General features: G+C 48.7%; 1 protein-coding gene across 2 annotated transcripts in view; it reads right to left on the reverse strand.

Moving 5' to 3' along the window:
* SLC8A3 (solute carrier family 8 member A3) overlaps window positions 1–20,514 on the reverse strand; it is a 139,578-nt gene that overhangs the window by 105,156 nt on the left and 13,908 nt on the right. For both annotated transcript variants that reach the window (XM_059182454.1, XM_059182455.1), the window contains exon 2: window positions 12,569–14,414. In XM_059182454.1, coding sequence (XP_059038437.1) covers window positions 12,569–14,352 — 1,784 coding nt within the window. In that variant the 5' untranslated portion in view covers window positions 14,353–14,414. The remainder of the gene's footprint in view (window positions 1–12,568; window positions 14,415–20,514) is intronic.

Here is a 20,514-nt window from a genome sequence, read left to right on the forward strand (position 1 = left end):
GGATATTAGCTTCCTGCAGCTGCTATAACAAATCACCACACACTTGGTGACTTCAGTCAATAAAAATTTGTTCTTTCATGGGTCTGAAGGCTAGAAGTCTGGAATCAAGATCAGCAGGGTTGATTCCTTCCTTAGAGGTTCTGAGTGGGAATCTATCCCATGCTTCTCTCCCAGCTTCTGGCGTTTGCTGGCCATCCTTGGCACCCCCTGGCTTGTAGCTAGATCTCTCAGCACCTCTGTCTCTGTTGTCACATGACCTTCCAATAAGGATGCCAGGCATAGGAGCTAGGGCCCACCCTAATTGAGTGTGAGGTCCCATTCTGATGTTCGGGGTAGACGAAAATCTGGGTGAATGGACTCTTTTCCACCCAGTGCAGGCTGCCAATGGCATTTTTGGCAGATCCCGCATAATGGCAAGTAAAGAATGTGGGTTCCCTAAGAGGAGGGCTCAAGGTGCAAGTAGGGAGGTGGAAGGGGGAGAACCCCCAAGCACTGTTCACATCAGACTGAGTTGCTTCCCCACCTAGAACATTTCACAGAAGTCGAGTCTGAAGGAGCAAAGATAAAGTCACCACAGAGTACAGGCAATTCTCCCACAGCTCAAAACAGCAGGTGTCACCCTCCACAAAGTGCAACACTTGAATCTTCCAGGCAAAGTACCAGGTAACTCAACTGACCTAACACTGCGCCCCTCCTCACCAAGTTATCATGGAAAACAGCCTTTAATCTCCTTTCCTCTCCCTTCTAACCCCAGGAGGGCTTGGGGACACCCAGGGGCTCTGACCATGAGAGGGGAATGGGGTTCTCAGCCTCCCACTCAGCCAAGAACAATTTTGGGTAGGGGGGCTTATGGGAAAGAGTCGAGCAGGATGGGGTAAACCCTCAGGTTCCCTCCTTGCTGCTAGTGGGACTCTTTCTAAGGCCTTCGGGGAAGTACTGTGCAGAACTGCATCCAATCTGGGCTAAGTAGATTAGCTCCCTCCCAGGGAAAGGTTCTGGGCAGCTGAGCAGGGCAGCTCCCTGTGCGGTGGCAGGGGGCTGTCATTACAAGGCCCAGATAGGACATAATTACATGCTCCCTGGAGGGAGCTCCTAATTGAATTACAGGGTGTCTCCTGAGCATGAAAGGCAGCCTGTAGTCAGAGGTAGCTGAGTCCATGAACAGTCCAGGAACAGACCCTCCGAGGAGCGGTGCCAGGCAGGGGTCAGGCTGTGGAGAAGCTCAGGGACACCGGAGTTCAGAGGGCCCCATGGATCTCACTGAAACTAGGAGAGGAGAGGAGGCATCCCTGGTCTTCATATAAACCGGAAGTGGTGCAGAGACAGGAGACACGCCAGGAATTCACTCTGTTCATTCATTCGTTCATTCATTCATTCATTCATTCAACAGACATTTTTTGGCATCTCTATGATGGGTGACAGGCATGGGGAAAAACTGGGTGCTGCTCTGCTCTGAGGACAGGGCCTGCCTGGGGACCATTTACTCCTGAGGACAACTTGTGCTTTTATCTGTGGGCACCCCACAAGCCAAGCCAATTAGCCATTCTTCTCCACAAGTCCTTCTGGGGTGACTACAGGAGAAGGTCACCTCTAAGGCCTCCTAACCAAATCCCAACAAGGGCAGGTGGTAATACTTCTGTGTATTACCTACCTCTTCTGCCTGAAGAGGCCCCCTCTTCTACAGCAACTCTAAGTTTGTATTTAGAGCCTAGTTAGTTAACATTCAGGGTCGTATTAGTTTCAGGTGTACAATGTAGTGATTCAACACTTCCATACAACACCCAGTGCTCATCACCACAAGCACACTCCTCAATCCCCGCCCCGCCATCCCCCTACCCATCTCCCCTCTGGGAGCCCTCAGTTTGTTCTCTAGAGTTAAGAGTCTGTTCCTTGGTTTACCTCTCTCTCTCTCTCTCTTTTTCCCCTTTGCTCATTCGTTTTGTTTCTTAAATTCCATATAGGCAGCTCTCCCAACACACTTCTCTTCCTGCCAGATTGGGAACTTCGTGAGGACCAGGACCTGGCCTCTTCTCACTGTGTCAGCTCACAGGATGAGCCTACGCGTGTCTACAGATGGTACCCCGAGGGACAGACACCTGGGTCCAGCTTGCACTCTCCTGCTGCTTCGGGTCTCACTGAAGCTCTCATAGGCTCTTGGGGGGCTCTGGCCGAGTCCTTCCTGCTCTCTCTTAATATCCCTCCCTCTAAGCCCTGCTCCTAGATGCCCTCAGACACAGCCTCTGAGGAGGCCCCCTGGACCTGAACACATGGCCCTGCAACCAACTTTGCCCTCTTGCCCAGGCAGCAGGCCAAAGCATCACCCATGGGTGGTTCCTGATCGTAAATGGCACAAGCAAGAGTTCTGGGGCACCAGCTTGGGCACAGACGTGGCAGAACCAGCAGTCAAGGGGGATGATCCAAACTTCTGGGCTGGGCGTTAAGGAGTTTATTTGGCCCTTGCCAACATCCCTGAGCCCAGGGGCCCCTGAATTAAAAGGAAAGCAGCCAACTTTTGCTGTCAAGGAAAGGATAGGGGATGTGCCCTTAGCTTCTTCCATCTGAGGAAAAGAAAGCCTGCTTCTTTCAGCTTCATACCTTATTCTTAGGCTAAAATATAGAACATTGTAGAAAGAATGTGTAATTTTGAATCAGAAGATCTTGGTTTTGATACCTGCCCTTAGAAGCTCTGTGTTCTAGGACAAATTACTTAATACTTCTTAGACTCGGTTACCTAATCTGAAGAAAATGATAATGTTACTCCTAAGGTATGACAAAATCCTTACTTTTTAAATATGTTCATGTAAATATTCCAAGTTTTATTACGTTAAAAAAAAAATAGTAGTCTTTCCCCCAAGGTCAGAACAATGGTGATGCCTAGGTACCAATACCACACCCTATAGACTGATATAGTACATTCTGATATGTTCTCCGTTATCCTGATCTCCCCATGCGGTCACCTTCATCAAAGTACCTTTAAACAATTAGTGCCTAATAGTTTTAGAGCATTTTGTATCAGTTCCTTTGAAAGTCGGCCCTTGGCTGTGTTCATTCTACTCACTCCCCAGCCCCCAAACTAGAAAGTGTATTTTCTTCCAGCCATCCACATGGGTTAATTAAATGCCATTCGTCTTTGCTTTGGCTAGAATTAGATTAACTCATTGCAGTAACACAACTTATCTTTTGCTATTATGAAAAAAATGAAAATCTAATTAATTTTCAGCGAATCTTCTAAAACATGGGCTCCATGAGGAGGGGCAGATAATTAAAATGGCCTGTGTAGGGAGCTGGCTGGGAACCACTGATCTAGCTTATGAAACCCACTAGCTTAGCAGGGGTTCTGGAAGATTCCAGTCTGACAAGGAAATTATCTGCTTCGTGTGTCCAGCGGGGACTTACAGATTCGTCTGGGGAATAGAAGAAAGCGCTATGTTATGTAGGTTAAAGATGAGAGTGATTCAGGAAGTTTCTTCCCATCAGGACTGGCCCCATGTTAGAGTGGTAACTTCACGCTAATGCACCTTACTGAAACAGAAACTCTGAGATTCTTAATCCCATGAAGTTCCTTCCATCTCTCCCCCCAGGACTAGAGGTTCCTTCTTGTAGCCACAGGTGAGCCCAGAAACCAGCCTCAAAAGTCCTTTCCAAGATGGTCCCCTGGACCATCGCTAGGAACGGACTGCAGTTGACAGGAGAGGAGCCCTATCTCACAGCTTAGCCCTGTGCCCAGGGACACAGGCAGCTGACAGTCACACACTGTTCCACCTGGAGACGGGAATACTCTGGCTTCCGGGGAGCTCCTGGAAGCGTGTCAAGTTACAGCTCCAAAGACAGAGAGGGGGTGCCTGCTGGCTCCAGCTACGTCCAGCCGACCAGCTGTCTGGCTGGGGAGGGGTGGCAAAGGAAAGCCTGTCACTCTGTTCCTGGCGAGCACAGGAGGGAGGACAGCTTTCTGTCCTGGTCTGGAACACAGGCAAGTCTGGAAACTCAAACCCAGGAAGAGGCTTTGAAAGTGACTCAGTACCCAAATAGCACAGTTGAAAATGACATCGGCTCATCTGACGCTAGTCTCCTGGAGAGGACAGACTTTAGGGAGGGGGGAGAAGGGACACCAGTAGCTTTGAGATTTATGCCACCGGGCATCGAATGTTTTCTGTTGACCTGGACTGAGGCCACTTTGATCTCAGCTGCTGGTCTGTGGTCAGCTTGATGAACTGATCAAGCTGGGGCCTCCTGAGGGGGCTCTTTCTCCCGTTCTCTAGCCTGCGGCCCCAGCACAGACCACAGTGAAATCAGTGCTCTCTTGGCAGACCTTCTAGATGCTGGTTTGGAGGTGACAGATGACAGTCTCAGCTGGTGCTATTTTCTAAGGGACACTGTCACCACTGACAGACACAATTGCTTAGGTAGCTTACCATGGAATCCTTGCGGCAACTTCATTTTTCTACCCCACCGTCTGGTTCTGGCAGATTAACTGTTGGGGTCAGGGGATCTTGGCTTGACTCAGGGCAACCCAGACATATCTGGCCAGTGGACTTGGACATGGCCAACTTGGGGAGAAGGGAGAGGGAGAAAAAAGGCCTCATAAGATTCCCTCTCTTGAGAATTTGAGGTAGAAGATCCTTCCAGGGAAGAGCCAAGAGCTAAATGGAAAGAGGAGCCGTGCGCTCAGACAGTCGGTCTGGGAGGTCTCGCCGCAAGCTAGAAGCAATACGGGGAAAGGCCACAGACAGAAACAGAGACTCGGGAGACAGAGACCATGTGGGCCAGCAGGGAGAGCATCAGAAAGAGGGAGTGGTCTCGAGGGCTCCCCTACAATGTAGATCCCTACAATGCAACCTTCTCGTCTTAACATACAGTCAGGCAGAGACTTTGCAATGAAGGGAAAAGGGCACCACCATGAGTGGTTTGCTTCCTGGGAGACATCAGTCTTCTTGGGATTATTGGGAAGCTCATTCTCTCTGTCCAAATGACAGGCTTGCTGAAGGGATGCTCCCAGCTCGTTCTTGATCACTCGAAGAAGGCATAGATCAGACAGGAGACACCAGGCAACCCCAGTACAGATGCCGGCGGTGGGAGGGACAAGGATGCAGGAAACAGGATAAGAATAAATGAGGAGAGAGACTCAAAGGGGCGGAGAGGAAGGCACTGAGTGTGGCGGGAGTGGAAACCACAGCTCTCGTGGCGACAGCACCTGACGTGTGCAGAGTAGAGAAAGAAAGTCTGCAGCTCAGGACGTTTGGAAGAGACAGTGAGTGTAAGAAAAGAGTATTCAAACAGAAAGTAAGGTGTGAGTGGGGGAATAAAACAAACACATCCGGGGATTTGCAGCCAGGGCCTCGGTGAGCCCCAGCGTTGGCAGTGGAGCTCGCCCCCGATCACCATGGCTGGGACAGACAGGGTCAGGCGGTAATGGGGTTCACAAGGAGAAATCATCTGGCACTCACAAGGCAACACCCAAAGATAGACAAATCAAGGCCAATGGCTCAGGAAAGACGTGGACCACTAGGGAGGAGAAGGGGTATTAGTCATCTATAATCTATAATTTGGTTTGCAGCTGTGTTCTAAGTATTGATTTTATTAACAAGATGTCCTATTTTGAAAGCACCCCCGACAGAGCATTGTCTGTATCTGGTTTGTGAACCCCAACCGCCAACTGGTAACCGAACTGGGCTCAGGCAGGGACAGGTTAGCCACGTTAACCAGGTTCCGTCCCTGTGTGCTGACTCTTAGTTGGAGGTGGGGGTCAGGATGGCGCCGCACCCGTCACTAAGCACAAATGTATACATACACTCGAGTGGTGATTCCGTTTTCAGAAAGACAAACTTCTCCATAAAGAATTAAGTTCCACCTTCAACTTTATCTTCATTTCTGGATGCCCAGGGAATTTCCTACTTGGGTACCTGGCAGGTGGCAGGGATTGGAATAGAATTCTGATGAAGGGTAACCATCACACCACTGGAGACTGTCTGCCCGGTGCTTTCCTTCGTGGTCATTTAGCAAAACCCTCAAAGCATCTGATTCCGGCAAAATGCTTCTGACTTGTGCAGAATTTAAATATGGGGATTTTGCTCTATTTGCAGATCAAGGAGTTCTCACCCTCCAACTGTCCATTACATACGACTGACTCTATGCCAAGGCTTTCTATTGTTTCTGAAAGCATAGCTCAGTTTCTCGTTTAAAAAAACAAGAAAACAAGATCTCGATTGAGCTCTAGACTCTACTACCTTCCTTGTGGAACTGACAGTGTCACAGCCAATGGGTAGAGAAGAAATCAAGGCTCATGCACCACCCAGCTATACTGGCGAAGTTGATGAAAGGCTAGACAGCAAGAAAGTCCTCCCCACTTGCCCACCTGGCTTTGCTCCTGTCTATCATTCTTGTGAATGAACAAGGAACTGTTGACCAGAAGAACCAAAACAAAATAACTGCGGCTCATGGGAGGATATCCATCAGTATCTCTTTATTATTACTAGTAGCCTGGGGCCCAACTAGCTCCCCTCCAAGAAGGAAAGCCACTGAGGGTAATACTTCTTTGTTTCCCGCCTAGCCAGTCATGTGATCATCTCCAATTGCCATGTTCCTATCTTCTCAAACCAACCTACGTTCTGGCCGGTGGACTCTCCAACCATGCACTGCTGCACTATCGTGTACGGGAAGGCAAGGCAGCGTGAGAAGAGCAGGGGTGGGCACACCAGGTGCTGGGCTGCATACGATCTCCAATCAAGTCGGACAGAGGGCATGCTGAGCGGTCCAAGGCTGCCAGAAGACACTGCATCAGCCCCTCGAATTAACTTGGAAGGCTCTGGACTTGTGGAGTTTTTTTTTTTTTTTTTAAGGATTTTATTTATTTATTTGACAGAGAAAGAGAGAGATCACAAGTAGGCAGAGAGAGAGGGGGAAGCAGGCTCCCTGCTGAGCAGAGAGCCCGATGAGGGGCTCGATCCCAGAACCCTGAGATCACAACCTAAGCTGAAGACAGAAGCTTTAACCCACTGAGCCACCCAGGTGCCCCAAGGACTTGTGGAGATTTTTGTAGATGTGTCCAGTTTAAGTAGACTTGGGGTGCCTTATGGATCCCAGAATTGGAATATGACCTTCTTTGACATCATCTTTGACCATTTCAATAATTACAAAAAAAAAAAATGATCAGGATGTAAGGTCTTTCTGGGCACACTATCCAAAGCTTCTGCTAGGATCTTAAAAAAAAAAAAAAAAAAAAGAAGGCCACATAGCCTTTCATCACTCCTGTGGGCCCAGAAGGGAAAGCACTAGAGTTGAGCAGCCCTATCTGATATGTTCCCTCGTACTATTAAGTACTCCATTCCACAGCTGGCTGAGCTATAAATTCCCTTCATCAGGACCACTCGGAGCCACAGACGGAGTTCCTCTGTGAGTCCCATGAAGCCATGGGTCCTGGTAACCCACTGTTTACCATTGTCTGGAGAGCGATCTCGTTACTGGAAGTCAGGCACTGGGGGCAGAAGGAAAGTTAAAGGAAGGGATGCCGCCTGAGGGAGCATGACCGTGACCTCCACCCTGCTCCTACCCTCACTAACCTTGCAGGCTGTGACTCTTTTCAAGCCCAGAAGGGCATTCTAGGGTCAAATAATCTCCCCGATGGCAAGGGAAGAGACTGTCCAAACACCCTGCTGAGCCAAAGAGAAAGAAAAGGCCTACTGTGTTCCAGTTAATTTGGAGAAGGTGCAAACTGTCCTGGAGCATGCCAGATTTTGATGGAAAGATTCCCCGGGGTGGAAACTTTACAGAGAAAGCACACCTGGAAGAGAATGGCCTGCAGAATTTTGAAAGATTGTCATTATTTCATGGAACAAGGTCCCGTCTACAAGTTACCAGCACTGTCTAAAAGACATCCCAGCTATGCTTGTCACACCTTTTCTCAGGAAGAGATCTCGAAGACAGTGGTTGGTTTTTGGTGTTTTTTTTTTTTTTAAATTTCTATGGGTTCACTATTTTTCTTCCTAAACAGTCTCAAGGTGAGCCAAGAGATTAAAAATAGTCCATAATATGTTATTATTCTAAGTTAGGATATTAGTCATATCATACCGTTGGATCTGTACTTCCCGAGCACCTTTCCAAAGTTAACATTGTTCCGATGGATAAAAATAAGAAAGTCCAAACTGGGAGGGGGAGACGTTAAATCAGTAGGCTCCAAAAAGACCTCGCCAGCTCTAACTTTCTAACCTGTCTAGCTGTGTGATATCGGACAAGTCACTTTCCCTCTCTGAATCTCAGCTTCATAATTTAGAACAGCGGGAGGTCAGATACCTTCAGGATTTAACATTCTAATTGGACGGGAAGCTATGAGGCACAGCTAATATGCTCTTCTCTTCCACAGAGGCCTATGCCATTTAATTGTGCTAGATTTTGGCTTTTGCCTCTTTGACACTGGAGATTCTGAGTATTCTCAGAGAGAGACCCCAAAGGTCTGTGAGCTGCAATATTCTGTTATTCTGCAGAAACACCCCGTGAGTCTGGGATACAGGAGCAGATGCAGGTTTAGGGAGCGAGATGAACGGGCCAGCAGCACACCCGTGTATCTCCATGAGGTTTTGTTATTGTTTGCAGGAGGCTGTAATTCTAAGGAGGTACTGTAGTGGTAGTCACAGAGGTGGGGATTCTTCTAGATCATTAAGATGTCAACAGGCTCTCTCTCAAATGTCAAGCGTTTATTGGAATGTGGGATTAAGGGCGTCAGGCGCCCACCCCCGCTCTGTCTGCTTCACTGCCACGTCCTCCGCGAAGGTTGCTGTAGAAGCTTCTGTGGTGTCACACACACAGCGGACAGCTTTCATTTCTCTTTTATTGAGCGTCTCTCAACCAGAGCACTTCTCCCAGTGTTTTGATCTGTCTGCATACCTAGTAGCCTCTTCACTGGAGAAGATGCTTGAGAGCTGAAATGCCCGTCTGTCCTATTCATGTATCTATCTCTGTCCCCAGGAATGCATCTGGTACATAGCAGACATCTCATAAGTGTTTGTTGAATGACTGAGCACCTTCGATGAGCAGGCACGGGGTGCAGGTGCGTTGTCTTCATGTTTGCACGTATGCTTACCACTCCCCTGCAGGAGAAAGAGCGCTGTTCCTGACATTCCAACTGAGTATCTAGGGCCTGGACAGGTGAAATGACTTGTTCAAGTTACACAGCTGGGGAGTGACAGGTGCACATCTGTGTGTCAGACCTCAGAGTTCATGGGTTTCCTATCCTCCTGTGGTGCTAAGGACATCTTTGAAGAAGTAAAGCCTAAAACCAAACAACTGAATTCACAGCCCAATGGTATCGGCAGAGCACAGGCCTGGTTCCAACCTGAATAGGTTTTTAGAAGCCCTTACTGAGGGCGACACTGCCAGCGCTCCCAAGCTTGGTGAGCAAAGCAAATTACGGGGAGAGGGAGGGACTGGAAGGTGGAAGTGCTCCAGGCCTCACCCAGCTTCCAGCTAGGTACGTCAGGGGTTTCCATTTCAGCCTCCAGACTAGTGCTACAACCAGCAAGGTCTCAGCAGAAGCCGGGTTCTGGCTAAGCTGGAGTCCCGAGCTGGAACTGGAATGCAAGCCTTCCTGATTCAGTTAAGCAAGTCCTCGGAAAGGCCACTTTCCCTCCCTGGTCTCAGGGTTTGGCCCAGGGATTTTAGAGCATTTCAGCTCTAAGCTGGGACCAAAGGCATCAGGAGCTTGTTAGAAACGTCGGATCTCGAGCCCTTCTCTCAACCTTTTGAACTGTAATCTGCGTTTTAGCAAGCGTCCTGGATGATTCAGAAGCACGTTAAAATTTGAGAAACACTCCTCTAGAAGTTATTCTAAGTTCTTTTCTGGCTCTAATATTTTAGGAATCTGAATTAGGAATCTTTACAGTCACCCCAAAACCAGCAAGTTAATGAATTAGGGTCACAGAGCAATCCAAGTAGCCCAATCATCTCAACAGTGTCTTCTAAAGAATATTGTTAACTCACTGATATTATTATTAATGGCCTATTAATTTCCTAAGTACCTACCATATACAAACAACACAGCATACAGTATCTTGAATCATCACGACAGCCTTGCAAGAGAAATCGTATTATCCCTACTTTACCAATGAGGAAATAATCTCATAAATTAATAAAATTTCCCCTGGCTAACTGGAGAAATCAGAACTAGAACCAGAATCATAACCCAGAGTATTTACAGCCCATGCTTTTTCCGGTACCTCCCACTGCCTCTCCCAAAATCATAACCTAAAGTAAGAAGGGTAGAGCTGCAATGCAAAGACAGGTGACTAGCAGGTTATGGACTCATTCTTCTGCAATGAAGAAAACCAAAAAGGTAGGCTAAGGTCTACTCATGCCTAAAAAATAGCTGGCAACCTAGCCTGTTCCCTGAGCCCTGGAAGAGCTGGGCCAGCATGGCAGACGTGTGGAGCTCGAGCTACATTTAAAACTGCTATCAGAAGGGATCATTCAGAAGCCCATTTACACCAAGATATTAATCAAGCCGAAAACACAAATAGGCTTAAGGAAGGGTTAGTCATACTCAGAGATCCAAAGTACACAACTGTTAATGGGACAAAGAAATGGGGTGCCAAGCTTCTGACCTGTCCAAAAGGACTCTTCAGTGCCTGTGATAGGTAGGTACTGAATTCGAGAAACCACTAGTCCCTCAAATCACAGTCAGTGCTGGAGTTTTGATGTCATTTAACACCCAAAAATAACCTCTTACATACTGACGTTGCCATAAACACAAGAAGTTGCATGGAGTCTGTCTTCCCAACAAGGGCTGTCCTTCATTTGTATGTAGAAACCCTCTCTCCAGAGCATACAGAAATGGGCAGTTGGACAGTATTCTCCAGAAGATGTAGGTTTTTACTTGGGTAAACGAATGATTATCCCTCCCAGCGAAACGACTACACAGAGCTCTAATCAATCAATTTGTCAATGGCTATTTCACTTCAAGAGACAGTATCCCTGTTCCGTATCTGGCTGGTACAAATAGGACCTATTTGCTGGGTACCCATGTCTATGGTACAGAAAGTCCTAGAGTTGGGCAGGATCCACAAAAAGATCCGACCCTGCCTCCAGGCAAGGAAAGTATGGTTGTTCTGACTTTGCAGATGAGAGAGTTTAGTTCTCAAGCCGAGACTAAACGTCTTGCCCAGAGTCACGTTATCAGGAAAAGACTGAGGGAGGACAAGAGCACAGTCCCCGGGGGGGCTCACTCCACTCTACTGTCAGCACCTCCCAACCCCTTGGGCGCCCTGCCCCCTGCCTGGGCCTGGAGGAAGTGCTTCTGAGACTCCTCCCCCTCAGTCTTAGGGGCTCCCCTCTCTGTGTGTTCCATTCTTCATTCTCCTTCAAGTTGTATGTTTTCATTTCCCACTCCCAGTGTCTTTAACAGTCTCTTGGAGCAGTTTGACATCCCCCCTTCCTAGATGCCCCCTTTGTACTTCACGCCCCCTCCTGCAATGGCTTCTTGCTTGTGGATATGAGCAGGAATTCAGAGACAAGTTCCCGCCCTCCCCTTGGCCACCCTGGAAAGACTGGCTTCCCGTAAGCTGCAAATTCTGGGGAAAGTCATTCTGTTTCTTCTTCAAAGCTATTCATCTGAGAAAAACAAAACCAAACCAAAACAAAACAAAACGAATCCCAGAACACGTAGTACAGGAAGGTTCATTGGGGAGTGCTCTTACAGTGATCAAGGTCATGGAAGTGTAAACACACACCATGTCTGAAGGGCGAAATGGGCCATGAACCTGAGAAGTCTTCTGGGAGAATTCTAGACCATGAAAAGAGATGACCACACCAAAGGTGTATTTTCTCCCGCAATTCCCAAGAGGTGCCTGCTATGTTCCTTAGTCAGATTCTAGAGCTCACACCTGGGTCCAAAGACAGGTGGCCACTGCTCTGGGAGTTCTGCTTCTGCAAGATGTGTCCCGTACCCAAGCCATACTGACTCATCTCACCTAGCCTGGGCAAGTCTCATACCATAAAACAGCCTACAGGCATTTACAGAGATTGCCAAGTTTCAACCAACCTTGCAATTTCCAAATTGAAGGAGAGATGCCTGAAATATGGTTATAAAATACAACCTCATGATGGCCCTGGGGGGAAAAAAACCAGTGCCACTTGCTTCCCCGAGGATGCCCTGATTGGGCTGGCTCTGCCTCAGGATGGAAAGGCTCAGCCTCAAGGCTCACACGAGCCTCTGGTGTGAGGAGGGGAGGAAGGAGAGAACCAACGGGCCTCCTAGCTCCTGCTTAGTCACAAGAATTCTCCAAAACCTGACATCAAAACTTCTGTCGCCCCACATCTCCACTGGCCATATCATTCTGAGTTCCAGTGGACGGATTGTTCTGCATCCTTCAATCCTGCCAGGGAATTCCCTGCCCAGAGACCATTTAAAGTGAGAAAACCGAAGGAAGGTCTGGAAATGGACCCTGCCGGGGGTGCCTGCTGAAAATCCTGCACACCTGTGCTGGGACCCGAGTTTGACATTGACGCGATATGAGGAAAAACTGTAAGGAGAGAAAGAGATGGCAAGGGATGGAGGGGGCTAGAATATGGAAAGGTTACTTACACTGTTTCATCATTCTTGAACTCCAGCTCCCCGTACGCGTCTTCAAAATCCTCACCACCACCCTTGGCTGTCCCCTCTACTGTCCTAAAGGGGACGATTACCGTGCCCCGGGCACCTGATGTCCGCAGAACCTTGACCTCCAAGACACCGATACTCTCGCTGACATGAATAGTGTCACATTCAAACGTGAAAATGCCTGCATGGTCATCATCCAAAATGGTGACTGTGGCCACATAAGGGGATACCAGGATGGCCCGGGGCAATGGAAGATTATTGAGGACTATCGGAGGGATCCCCTCCTCCAGCTGCTCCTCCTCTACACGGACGTTGCTCAACCTCACAAAAAAGTGTTCATCCTCCTCGAAGATGTCATCGTCAATGATGCCCACCGAGAACTCCTTCTGGGTCTCTCCTGGCTTCAGAACCACAGTGCCCTCTGTGAACTCATAGTCCGCCCCAGCATTGGCAGAACCATCCTCTGTTTTGTAGTCCACATACACGGTCTTGGACATGTCCCCCCCTTTCCTCACCACCGTCAGGAGGACGGCCCCGCAGTTCTCCAGGCACTGGTATGAGCACGGGTCAAAGAAGACCTTTGAGACAAAGTCCTCAGGCTCATTGGTGTGCACCTCATTGATGCTGGAGGCCTTCTTGGCTTGTTCCGCCACGTGCTTCTTCAGGACATTGCCTGCGCCGGTCATCATACGGGTAGCTTGGATCCGGTAGAAGGCACGACTCTTCTGTTGATGGGAAAGAGCGTAGTAATTGGCCATCTCCACCAGCTGATCTAAGTCCTTCTCTGGGTGTTTCTGCTTCAGATCCTTGAGAATCCGGATCATCTCCCTGCGGGACTCATCTACTTCCTTCCCTTCCACAGGCACCAGGTTCCCGTCCAGGAAGTGGGAATTCATCATTTTTCCATCCATCTCAATGCCCTTGGGGTGGTCGCCCTCTGTCTCTATGATAATTGCTCGGTGTTTGTCTGTGCGATACTTTTTGTGCATGTATTTGTAGAAGAGCAGTCGCCTATCTGCCACCCAGGCCAGAAGGACACACACGGGGAAGAAGGAGAGAGTGAGGAGGCCTTCCCAAACCTGAACCACACCAGGGGAGAAGACTGCCAGGATCATATAGAGCCAGATGTAGGCGAAGATGCTCCAAGCAGCAGTGATGAGGAAGACTCGCAGGTGCTTGATCTTGCGAGTCTCTCCATCGGGGATCACATAGACACAGATGCCAATGATGATGAACATGTTAAAGGCTGCACTGCCCACGATGGTAGAAGGTCCCAGATCGCCAGCAATGAACCCATGACCACACACCTCAATTAAAGAGAGAAGGATCTCAGGAGCAGAGGAACCCAAGGCCATCAGGGTCAGGTTGGAGACCGTTTCATTCCAGATCCGAATCGTCGTTGTGCTGGTCTCTCCATTGGGCTTTTTGATAGTCACCTCTCTCTCTTGGGAAGTGATGACTTCAATAGATGCCATAAAGCGGTCAGCAATGATGGACACCCCAAGGAACATGTATATCAGGGCCACAAAATAGACAATGACCCTGGCAATCTTGTCCCCAAGGGAAGGGTTCTCCGGATACCAGATTGGCAGGATGACACCCTCCTTGCAGTCCGATGACTCGGAACAGGACTCATTGTTCTGCCCTGTGCTGGGCACCTCCCCTGAGCCACCAGCCTCTGCCCGAAGACCATTCAGGAAGAGCACAAAAGTAATCAGCCCAAAATGGAGGAAGGCAGAGGTGAGAGGCTGCAACCTTAACCACGCCATACACGAGATTTAGCCGCTGGCTTCCACTGCAGCACCAATGGTCCTCCTGACAGGCCAGAGACCTAGAAAAGACCAGAGAGGCAGGGAAAGGCATGAGAAAAAGGGGGACAGCAAATGGCAGGTTCCCACCAATACAAATTGATGTTTCACCTTGAGCGACATATTGCACTAACATATGGGGCAGTCTCTCACTCGGAAAAAAAGATGTCAATGGGAGGCACGAATAGCGACTCTGTCCGCAGGACCATCTGGTGGAGACTCAGTGAAAAATGGCTTAAAAGAGCTGGGAATGTTGGTAATGAAAACATAAGTGATACCCTTCCAGTCCTGTCTCCAAACCCCACTGTTATCCGCAAGAGTTCTCAAGAATCAACTGAAAATAGGCCAAGCATGACCCAAATCTTCATTCCTTGTAGTGTTTCTAGGGTTTGGGGGCTTCTTCCCCCCCCCCACTGTTGTCATACTCAAGAATTCTGCATGACATACGTGTGCCAGAAGAGTACAGATGGAGCTGAACTTTTCTCATGGGTTACTCCCCCGGAAATAGAACACATCACTCTGCATGCAATTGAGCCCACTTGGGAAAAACTTCTTCCCCGAATGCAAAACTTCTACAAGCAAGCTGTAATTCTGACATTTCTTGGGAAATCAAGAGGACAGACAGTGTCGCGATGCTCCCTGCAGGATAGCTAAACCAAGGCCCCCATCAGCTGTGCTCAAGCCCCAGTCCACAGCCTCCTTAGCCCTCTAGCAAAATATTCTTATGGGACCATCGAGACACTCAGTTACAGGAAGATGAAAATCAGCCAGCCACTCAAATTCCAAACCCAGACACTGAAAGGGCCAAGTGATAGAAATCACTATTAATAAAACATGCAAGTGGCTCTCGAATGCGTTTTTTTAAAACTCAAGGCAAGATTTGGGGGTGAAATGCAGCCCCACCTGCTGGCTGGGACCACTAAGAGGTGAGCATGAATTCAAGAGAATGGGAAGAAATTCAGCAGAAACTATGAGTTCATCTTTCCAATCACTGCCTCATTCAGATTCAATGAGAATGCACATAACCATGCCATAGCTTTAAAAAACAAAAAGCTATTTGCCCATTACCTCTGCTACAGCCCTGCGGGGTTCCTTGAGTAACAGAAGCACGCTAATTTCATCTGCACAGCACCTTACAGGGTTTCAGGTCCTGTCCCCTGTCTCCACTGCTTCCCATCTCAGAAAATAGCACCTCCATCCGCCGGGTTATGCGTGCTGGGCAATGAGTGTTGTTCATTTCCAGTCCTCCCTTTCACTCCTGTCCCTTGTCTACTCAGCACCCAGACTCTCCCCTCATCTCTACAAGCACCGTCAGAGCCACCATCACCCCTCACTTCGTGAATCTACTGCAGTGACCTCCTCACTGAACTCCCCACTCCAATTCTCACCCTTCCCCCACTTTATTTCCTTATACAGCAACAGTCATCTTTTCTAAAAAAAACCCAGACCTATACTGTCATGTCCCTATTTGAAGCCCTGCTGTAGATTCCTCTTATCCCCCCCACTTTTTTTTTTAAGATTTTATTCATTTATTTGACACACAGAGAGAGTATAGGCAGAGGGAGAGGCAGGCAGAGGGAGAGGGAGAAGGAGGCTCCCCGATGAGCAAGGAGCCCAATGTGGGGCTGGATCCCAGCACCCTGGGATCATGTCCTGAGCTGAAGGCAGATGTTAAACCACCTGAGCTACCCAGGTGCCCCAGTTCCTTTTATTCTTAATAGAAAGACTCTTTACTGGGGCACCTGGGTGGCTCAGTGGGTTTAGCCTCTGCCTTCGGCTCAGGTCATGATCTCGGGGTCCCGGGATCGAGTCCCCCATCGGGCTCTCTGCTTGCCTCTCTGCCTACTTGTGATCTCTCTCTGTCAAATAAATAAATAAAATCTTTAAAAAAAAAAGACAAATAATAAATAAAAAAAGAAAGACTCTTTCCTGTAACCTATGAAGTCTCCTCTCCCCTTTCATCTTCTGCCCCTCTCATTCCTACCATATTTCAGCAACAGTGGCTTCATATCAGGCCCTGGAGAGAACCAAGTTATTTTCTACCTCAGGACCTTTGCACACAACACCAACCACATGTGCCTGAAATGAGCATTTCTCCTTGGTACCCACACTCTTAACAATGCTTTAGATCTCAGCGTAAGTGTCACTGTCCCAGAAAAAATTATCCTCACTCCTTAAGATGGTCAACTTTCTCTGTTATGTCCTCTCATCACACTCGACTTTCCTTCACAGCAGTTTTAAAACTGAAATTAGATATTTACGGGATTATATAATTAATGTCTAGCTCAGCCATTAAACTCTGAATGAAATCAAGGCAAAGACTATGTTTATTCTGTTTATCTTGGTATCCTAAATAGTCAATTAGTAAGTGCTCAGTAAATGGATGTTTTTGGAACAAATAAATACAGCCACTAAGGAAGCTTCTTCGGTGCTATCAGCTGAGTTGTGTCCCCTCCCCACAACTCATATGTTGAACCCTTAGGCTCCAGTGTGACTATATTGGGAGACAGGGCTTTCAGGAGATAGTTAAAGTTAAATGAGGGTATAAGAGTTGGTTCTACTCTGATAGGATTGATGGCTTTACAAGAAGAGGAAAAGAGAGAGCGCTCTCTCCCCCACCACACGGTGAGAAAGTGGCCATTGGCAAGCGAGGAAGAGAGCTCTCACCAGAAAATGAATTGGCCAGCACCTTGATCTTGGACACTGCAGCCTCCAGAACTGTGAGAAAATAAATTTCTATTGTTTAAGATGCCTAGTCTATGGCATTATTACAGCTGCCTGAGCTGAGTAATACACTCAGACATCGGCCTTCTTTAAAGCCACTTTATGACCCGAATTACAGCCATTTGCTTCAGGAAAAAATAGATCTCACAGACAAATCCTGACGAGATTTCAGAGGCTATGTATGACCTCTCAAAATCCCCAAGGCTGGTACTCAAAGAGAAATTCCCCTCAGGACACCGTGCGCCTGGGTGCATACTGTAATCATGAAGGCCTCCCTTCCAAAGAGCTCCGTGGATTAACTTGGTTTCATATTCCCCAGAATGGCAGCCCAGTGCTGAGGCCACCTTCCCCTTAGTCTAGGTACCGGGCGTCATCACAGCACGTGCTCAAGGCTTGGACCTCACTCAGAAGAGGTTATGAGGCTGACGGTGGAAGAGGGGGGCGGCTGAAACTGTTTGGTATCCATGTCAGAAGCTGAAAAGTCTCTCATAATCTGCGATGTACACAGAGAACTACCCCCCATCCCCCCACACACACAGGTTTGGCACTCACCAGCCCCAGAGAATTGTGGACAGAGAAGGATCTTGGCACCCTGCCTTGACCTCTGCAAACCCTCCATTTTGTGGATTCTGATAAGCCCCATGCAGTAGGAGACAGAAGGTGGGCGCAGCTGGAGCAGCTCTGGGATCAAGAGCCCGCCTGGTGATGGGAGATGGCAGCTGCGAGGGCCCCGCCATCCCGAAGGGGGTGAGCCATCCACAGGTTAGGGAAGAGGGCTGGCTTTCTGCAGTCAACGGACATGGAACGCAGAGGCAGTAGAGTCATCCCGACCAACAGAAGACAAGGACCCCCACTCATCTTACGCAGCACGAGAATAAGGAAGATCATGTGTCTTTGCTCTCCCAGGTCTTGCAAACACCTGTGGCAATGGGTTTCTGTAGGGAATATGCTGTCACGTGGTCAGAATCGGGGCCAACTTTAGAAAGACAGAAAATGAATGAACAGAAGGAAACAATGAAAGAGAACAAGGCAGGAATTAAGTCCTTGGAATTGAAGGTGGAAAATGGCCTGTGAATTCCCAATTGTTCCTTCTGCCCCTGCCAGGCAATGGTTTCTGTCCGAGATGGTTAGAGGGAGCGTGGACACTGCGGATGACTGGGCCAATGGTCACTTTTCTGTGCTGTTACTGCTGGCCCCGGACACATCGGAGGCAGATCCCAACCTACTAGGGGTCCACCCCAGCTTCTTCAAAACCCAAATGATCTTCCGTGGTTCTTAATCAGCCCTAAGGTGTAGTCAGGGATATGACTCAGCTTGAGAATGCCAATATCACCCCAAATAATGAAGACGTTAATAACAGTCACTAACACACATAAGTGCTTAGTGTGTGCGTAACACTAAACACTTCCTCACTTAATTTTCATAACGATCCTATGAGATTAGTACTATTTTTATCCCTGTTTTCCATTTTGGGAAACTAAGTCTTAATTAAGTCATTTAATCAAAGTATAAAGCAAGGAAGTAGGAGGTCCAGAACTCACACAGATGACATAAAATGTATGGCTTCAACCACTCCATTTTACTAAGATGTCCCAACTTTGTTGCAGAATGTCCGTGGCTCCCCGTCAGCTTCCAATTTTCTGTGGATTTAGAAGCAATAGCACGGACCCATCCACCCTGACAGGACAGACTGACCATTTGGCAAAGTTGCCTGGTCTCCAGGCTTTGGGGGTGTCCCGGCTGCCTGAGGGGACCTCCCAGCTGAGTATTCTCCTTCTCGCCAGTTCAAAACTCACTAAAGCCAATGGCTTGCCAGGCTTGGTACTAGATGTCAACGGGCAAAATGAACAGTAAGACACAGGCTTTGCCCCCAAAGGTACCATGCAGCAGGGGATGCACAAATATGCATTTTTACTACAGGAAGTGAACGCACAGGGGCAGAATGCTGGGGGCACATGAGGAGGGCAGTGAGCCAGCCTGGAGAGTCAGGGAGGCATTCTGAAGGAAGCGATCCTTGAAATGAGTCTTCAAGCACAAGTGAGCTTTCGTCAAGAAGAAGGAAGGACGGACTGGAGGGATGGAGGAGAAGGGGGAGGCGCAGGGAGGGGAAAGAAAGAGAAGGAAGAGGGGCATGGGGTCCAAAAGGAGAGCCTCTCTGGCAAGGAGGAAAGACATGGAGACGTGGAAAAAAGCCTGCGGTGTGCCTGCGGTTATACGGGATTCAGTGTGAGGCCGGAGGCATGACGATGAGTGCCCGGGAGACTGGACACGTAGGGAGGACTCCGTTCCTGGCAAGTCTTACATGACAGGCTGAGAAGATGCATTTCATCTGAAGGGCAGTGAAAAGCCCAAGACAGGATTTTAAACAGGAGGATGACATGGTCTGATTTGTCCTTCAGAAAACCCAATTTGGCTAAAGGGTTTAAGATGGCTGTTTGAGAGGAACAGGACTGAAGCGGGAAGATGAGCTAGACACCCACTGGAAACCGAACAGATACTGATAAAGAGGATGGGCCTGGGGTGTTTCTGCCTATGATGACCCTCGGTCCCCGTGTCATGTTCCTCCTCCTCGGCCTAACCAATGCTCCGGCTCAGCCCATGGCTTCTCATCCCTTTCCTGGATTATTTTCCAAACACCCCCAGGGCCATCTGCAAGGTGTCTGTGTCCTCAGCAGTGGCTCCTGACATCTTTTAATATCACTGGCAAATTTAATTAAAGTCACTGTTCCTCTGCTCTTCCAGATCATTAATAAAACAGTGCCACCAGGCCAGACAGAGCAAATTCTCCCTCCTGCTACGCCCTCCGCTTTCTCCAATGGGAACACTGCTCCAGGCCTGTCACCAGCCTGAGTAGAGTCGTCCGGCTCTGCTTCTAAATCTGGGCCCCAGCACGGGCGTCATGGCCAATCCACGTTCAAGTTTTCAGGCTGCACTGAACGCCATGTGTCAGCCGAGTGCAAGAGCACAGTGTCTTTTCCTGCACTTCCCTGGGGTGGGGGGAGTCGGTGCCCAGTCCTCTCTGTAGCAGAGCTCCCCAGACACTCAGGAGCGACACCCTCGCACTCTCTGGAGTAGGAAAGTGGTGACCTCGGCCACTTAGGTGGTTTGACGGTCACCACAGGGCCTTGGATCCAAGGAGGAAAACACAATGATGCTGGACTAGAGGCATTATTATTTCTGTGAATCTTGATAGTGAAAGAAGATGCTATTATCCTCATGTTCTGTTTTACAGATAAGCTCATTCGAACACCTAAAGATTAAGTAATTTGCCTGCCACTGCAGGCAGCAAGTAGAAAGCAAAGCATCTGAGTACTGGCAGCACGACTTTGGGGCATCTGGAGTCACCCACTGGCTTGGGGTGTGCCCTGGGCTTGGAGCTGCCTTGAAGCACGGGCCCAG

This window comes from Mustela lutreola, chromosome 7 (assembly GCF_030435805.1).
Source record: "Mustela lutreola isolate mMusLut2 chromosome 7, mMusLut2.pri, whole genome shotgun sequence".
Taxonomy (NCBI): domain Eukaryota; kingdom Metazoa; phylum Chordata; class Mammalia; order Carnivora; family Mustelidae; genus Mustela; species Mustela lutreola.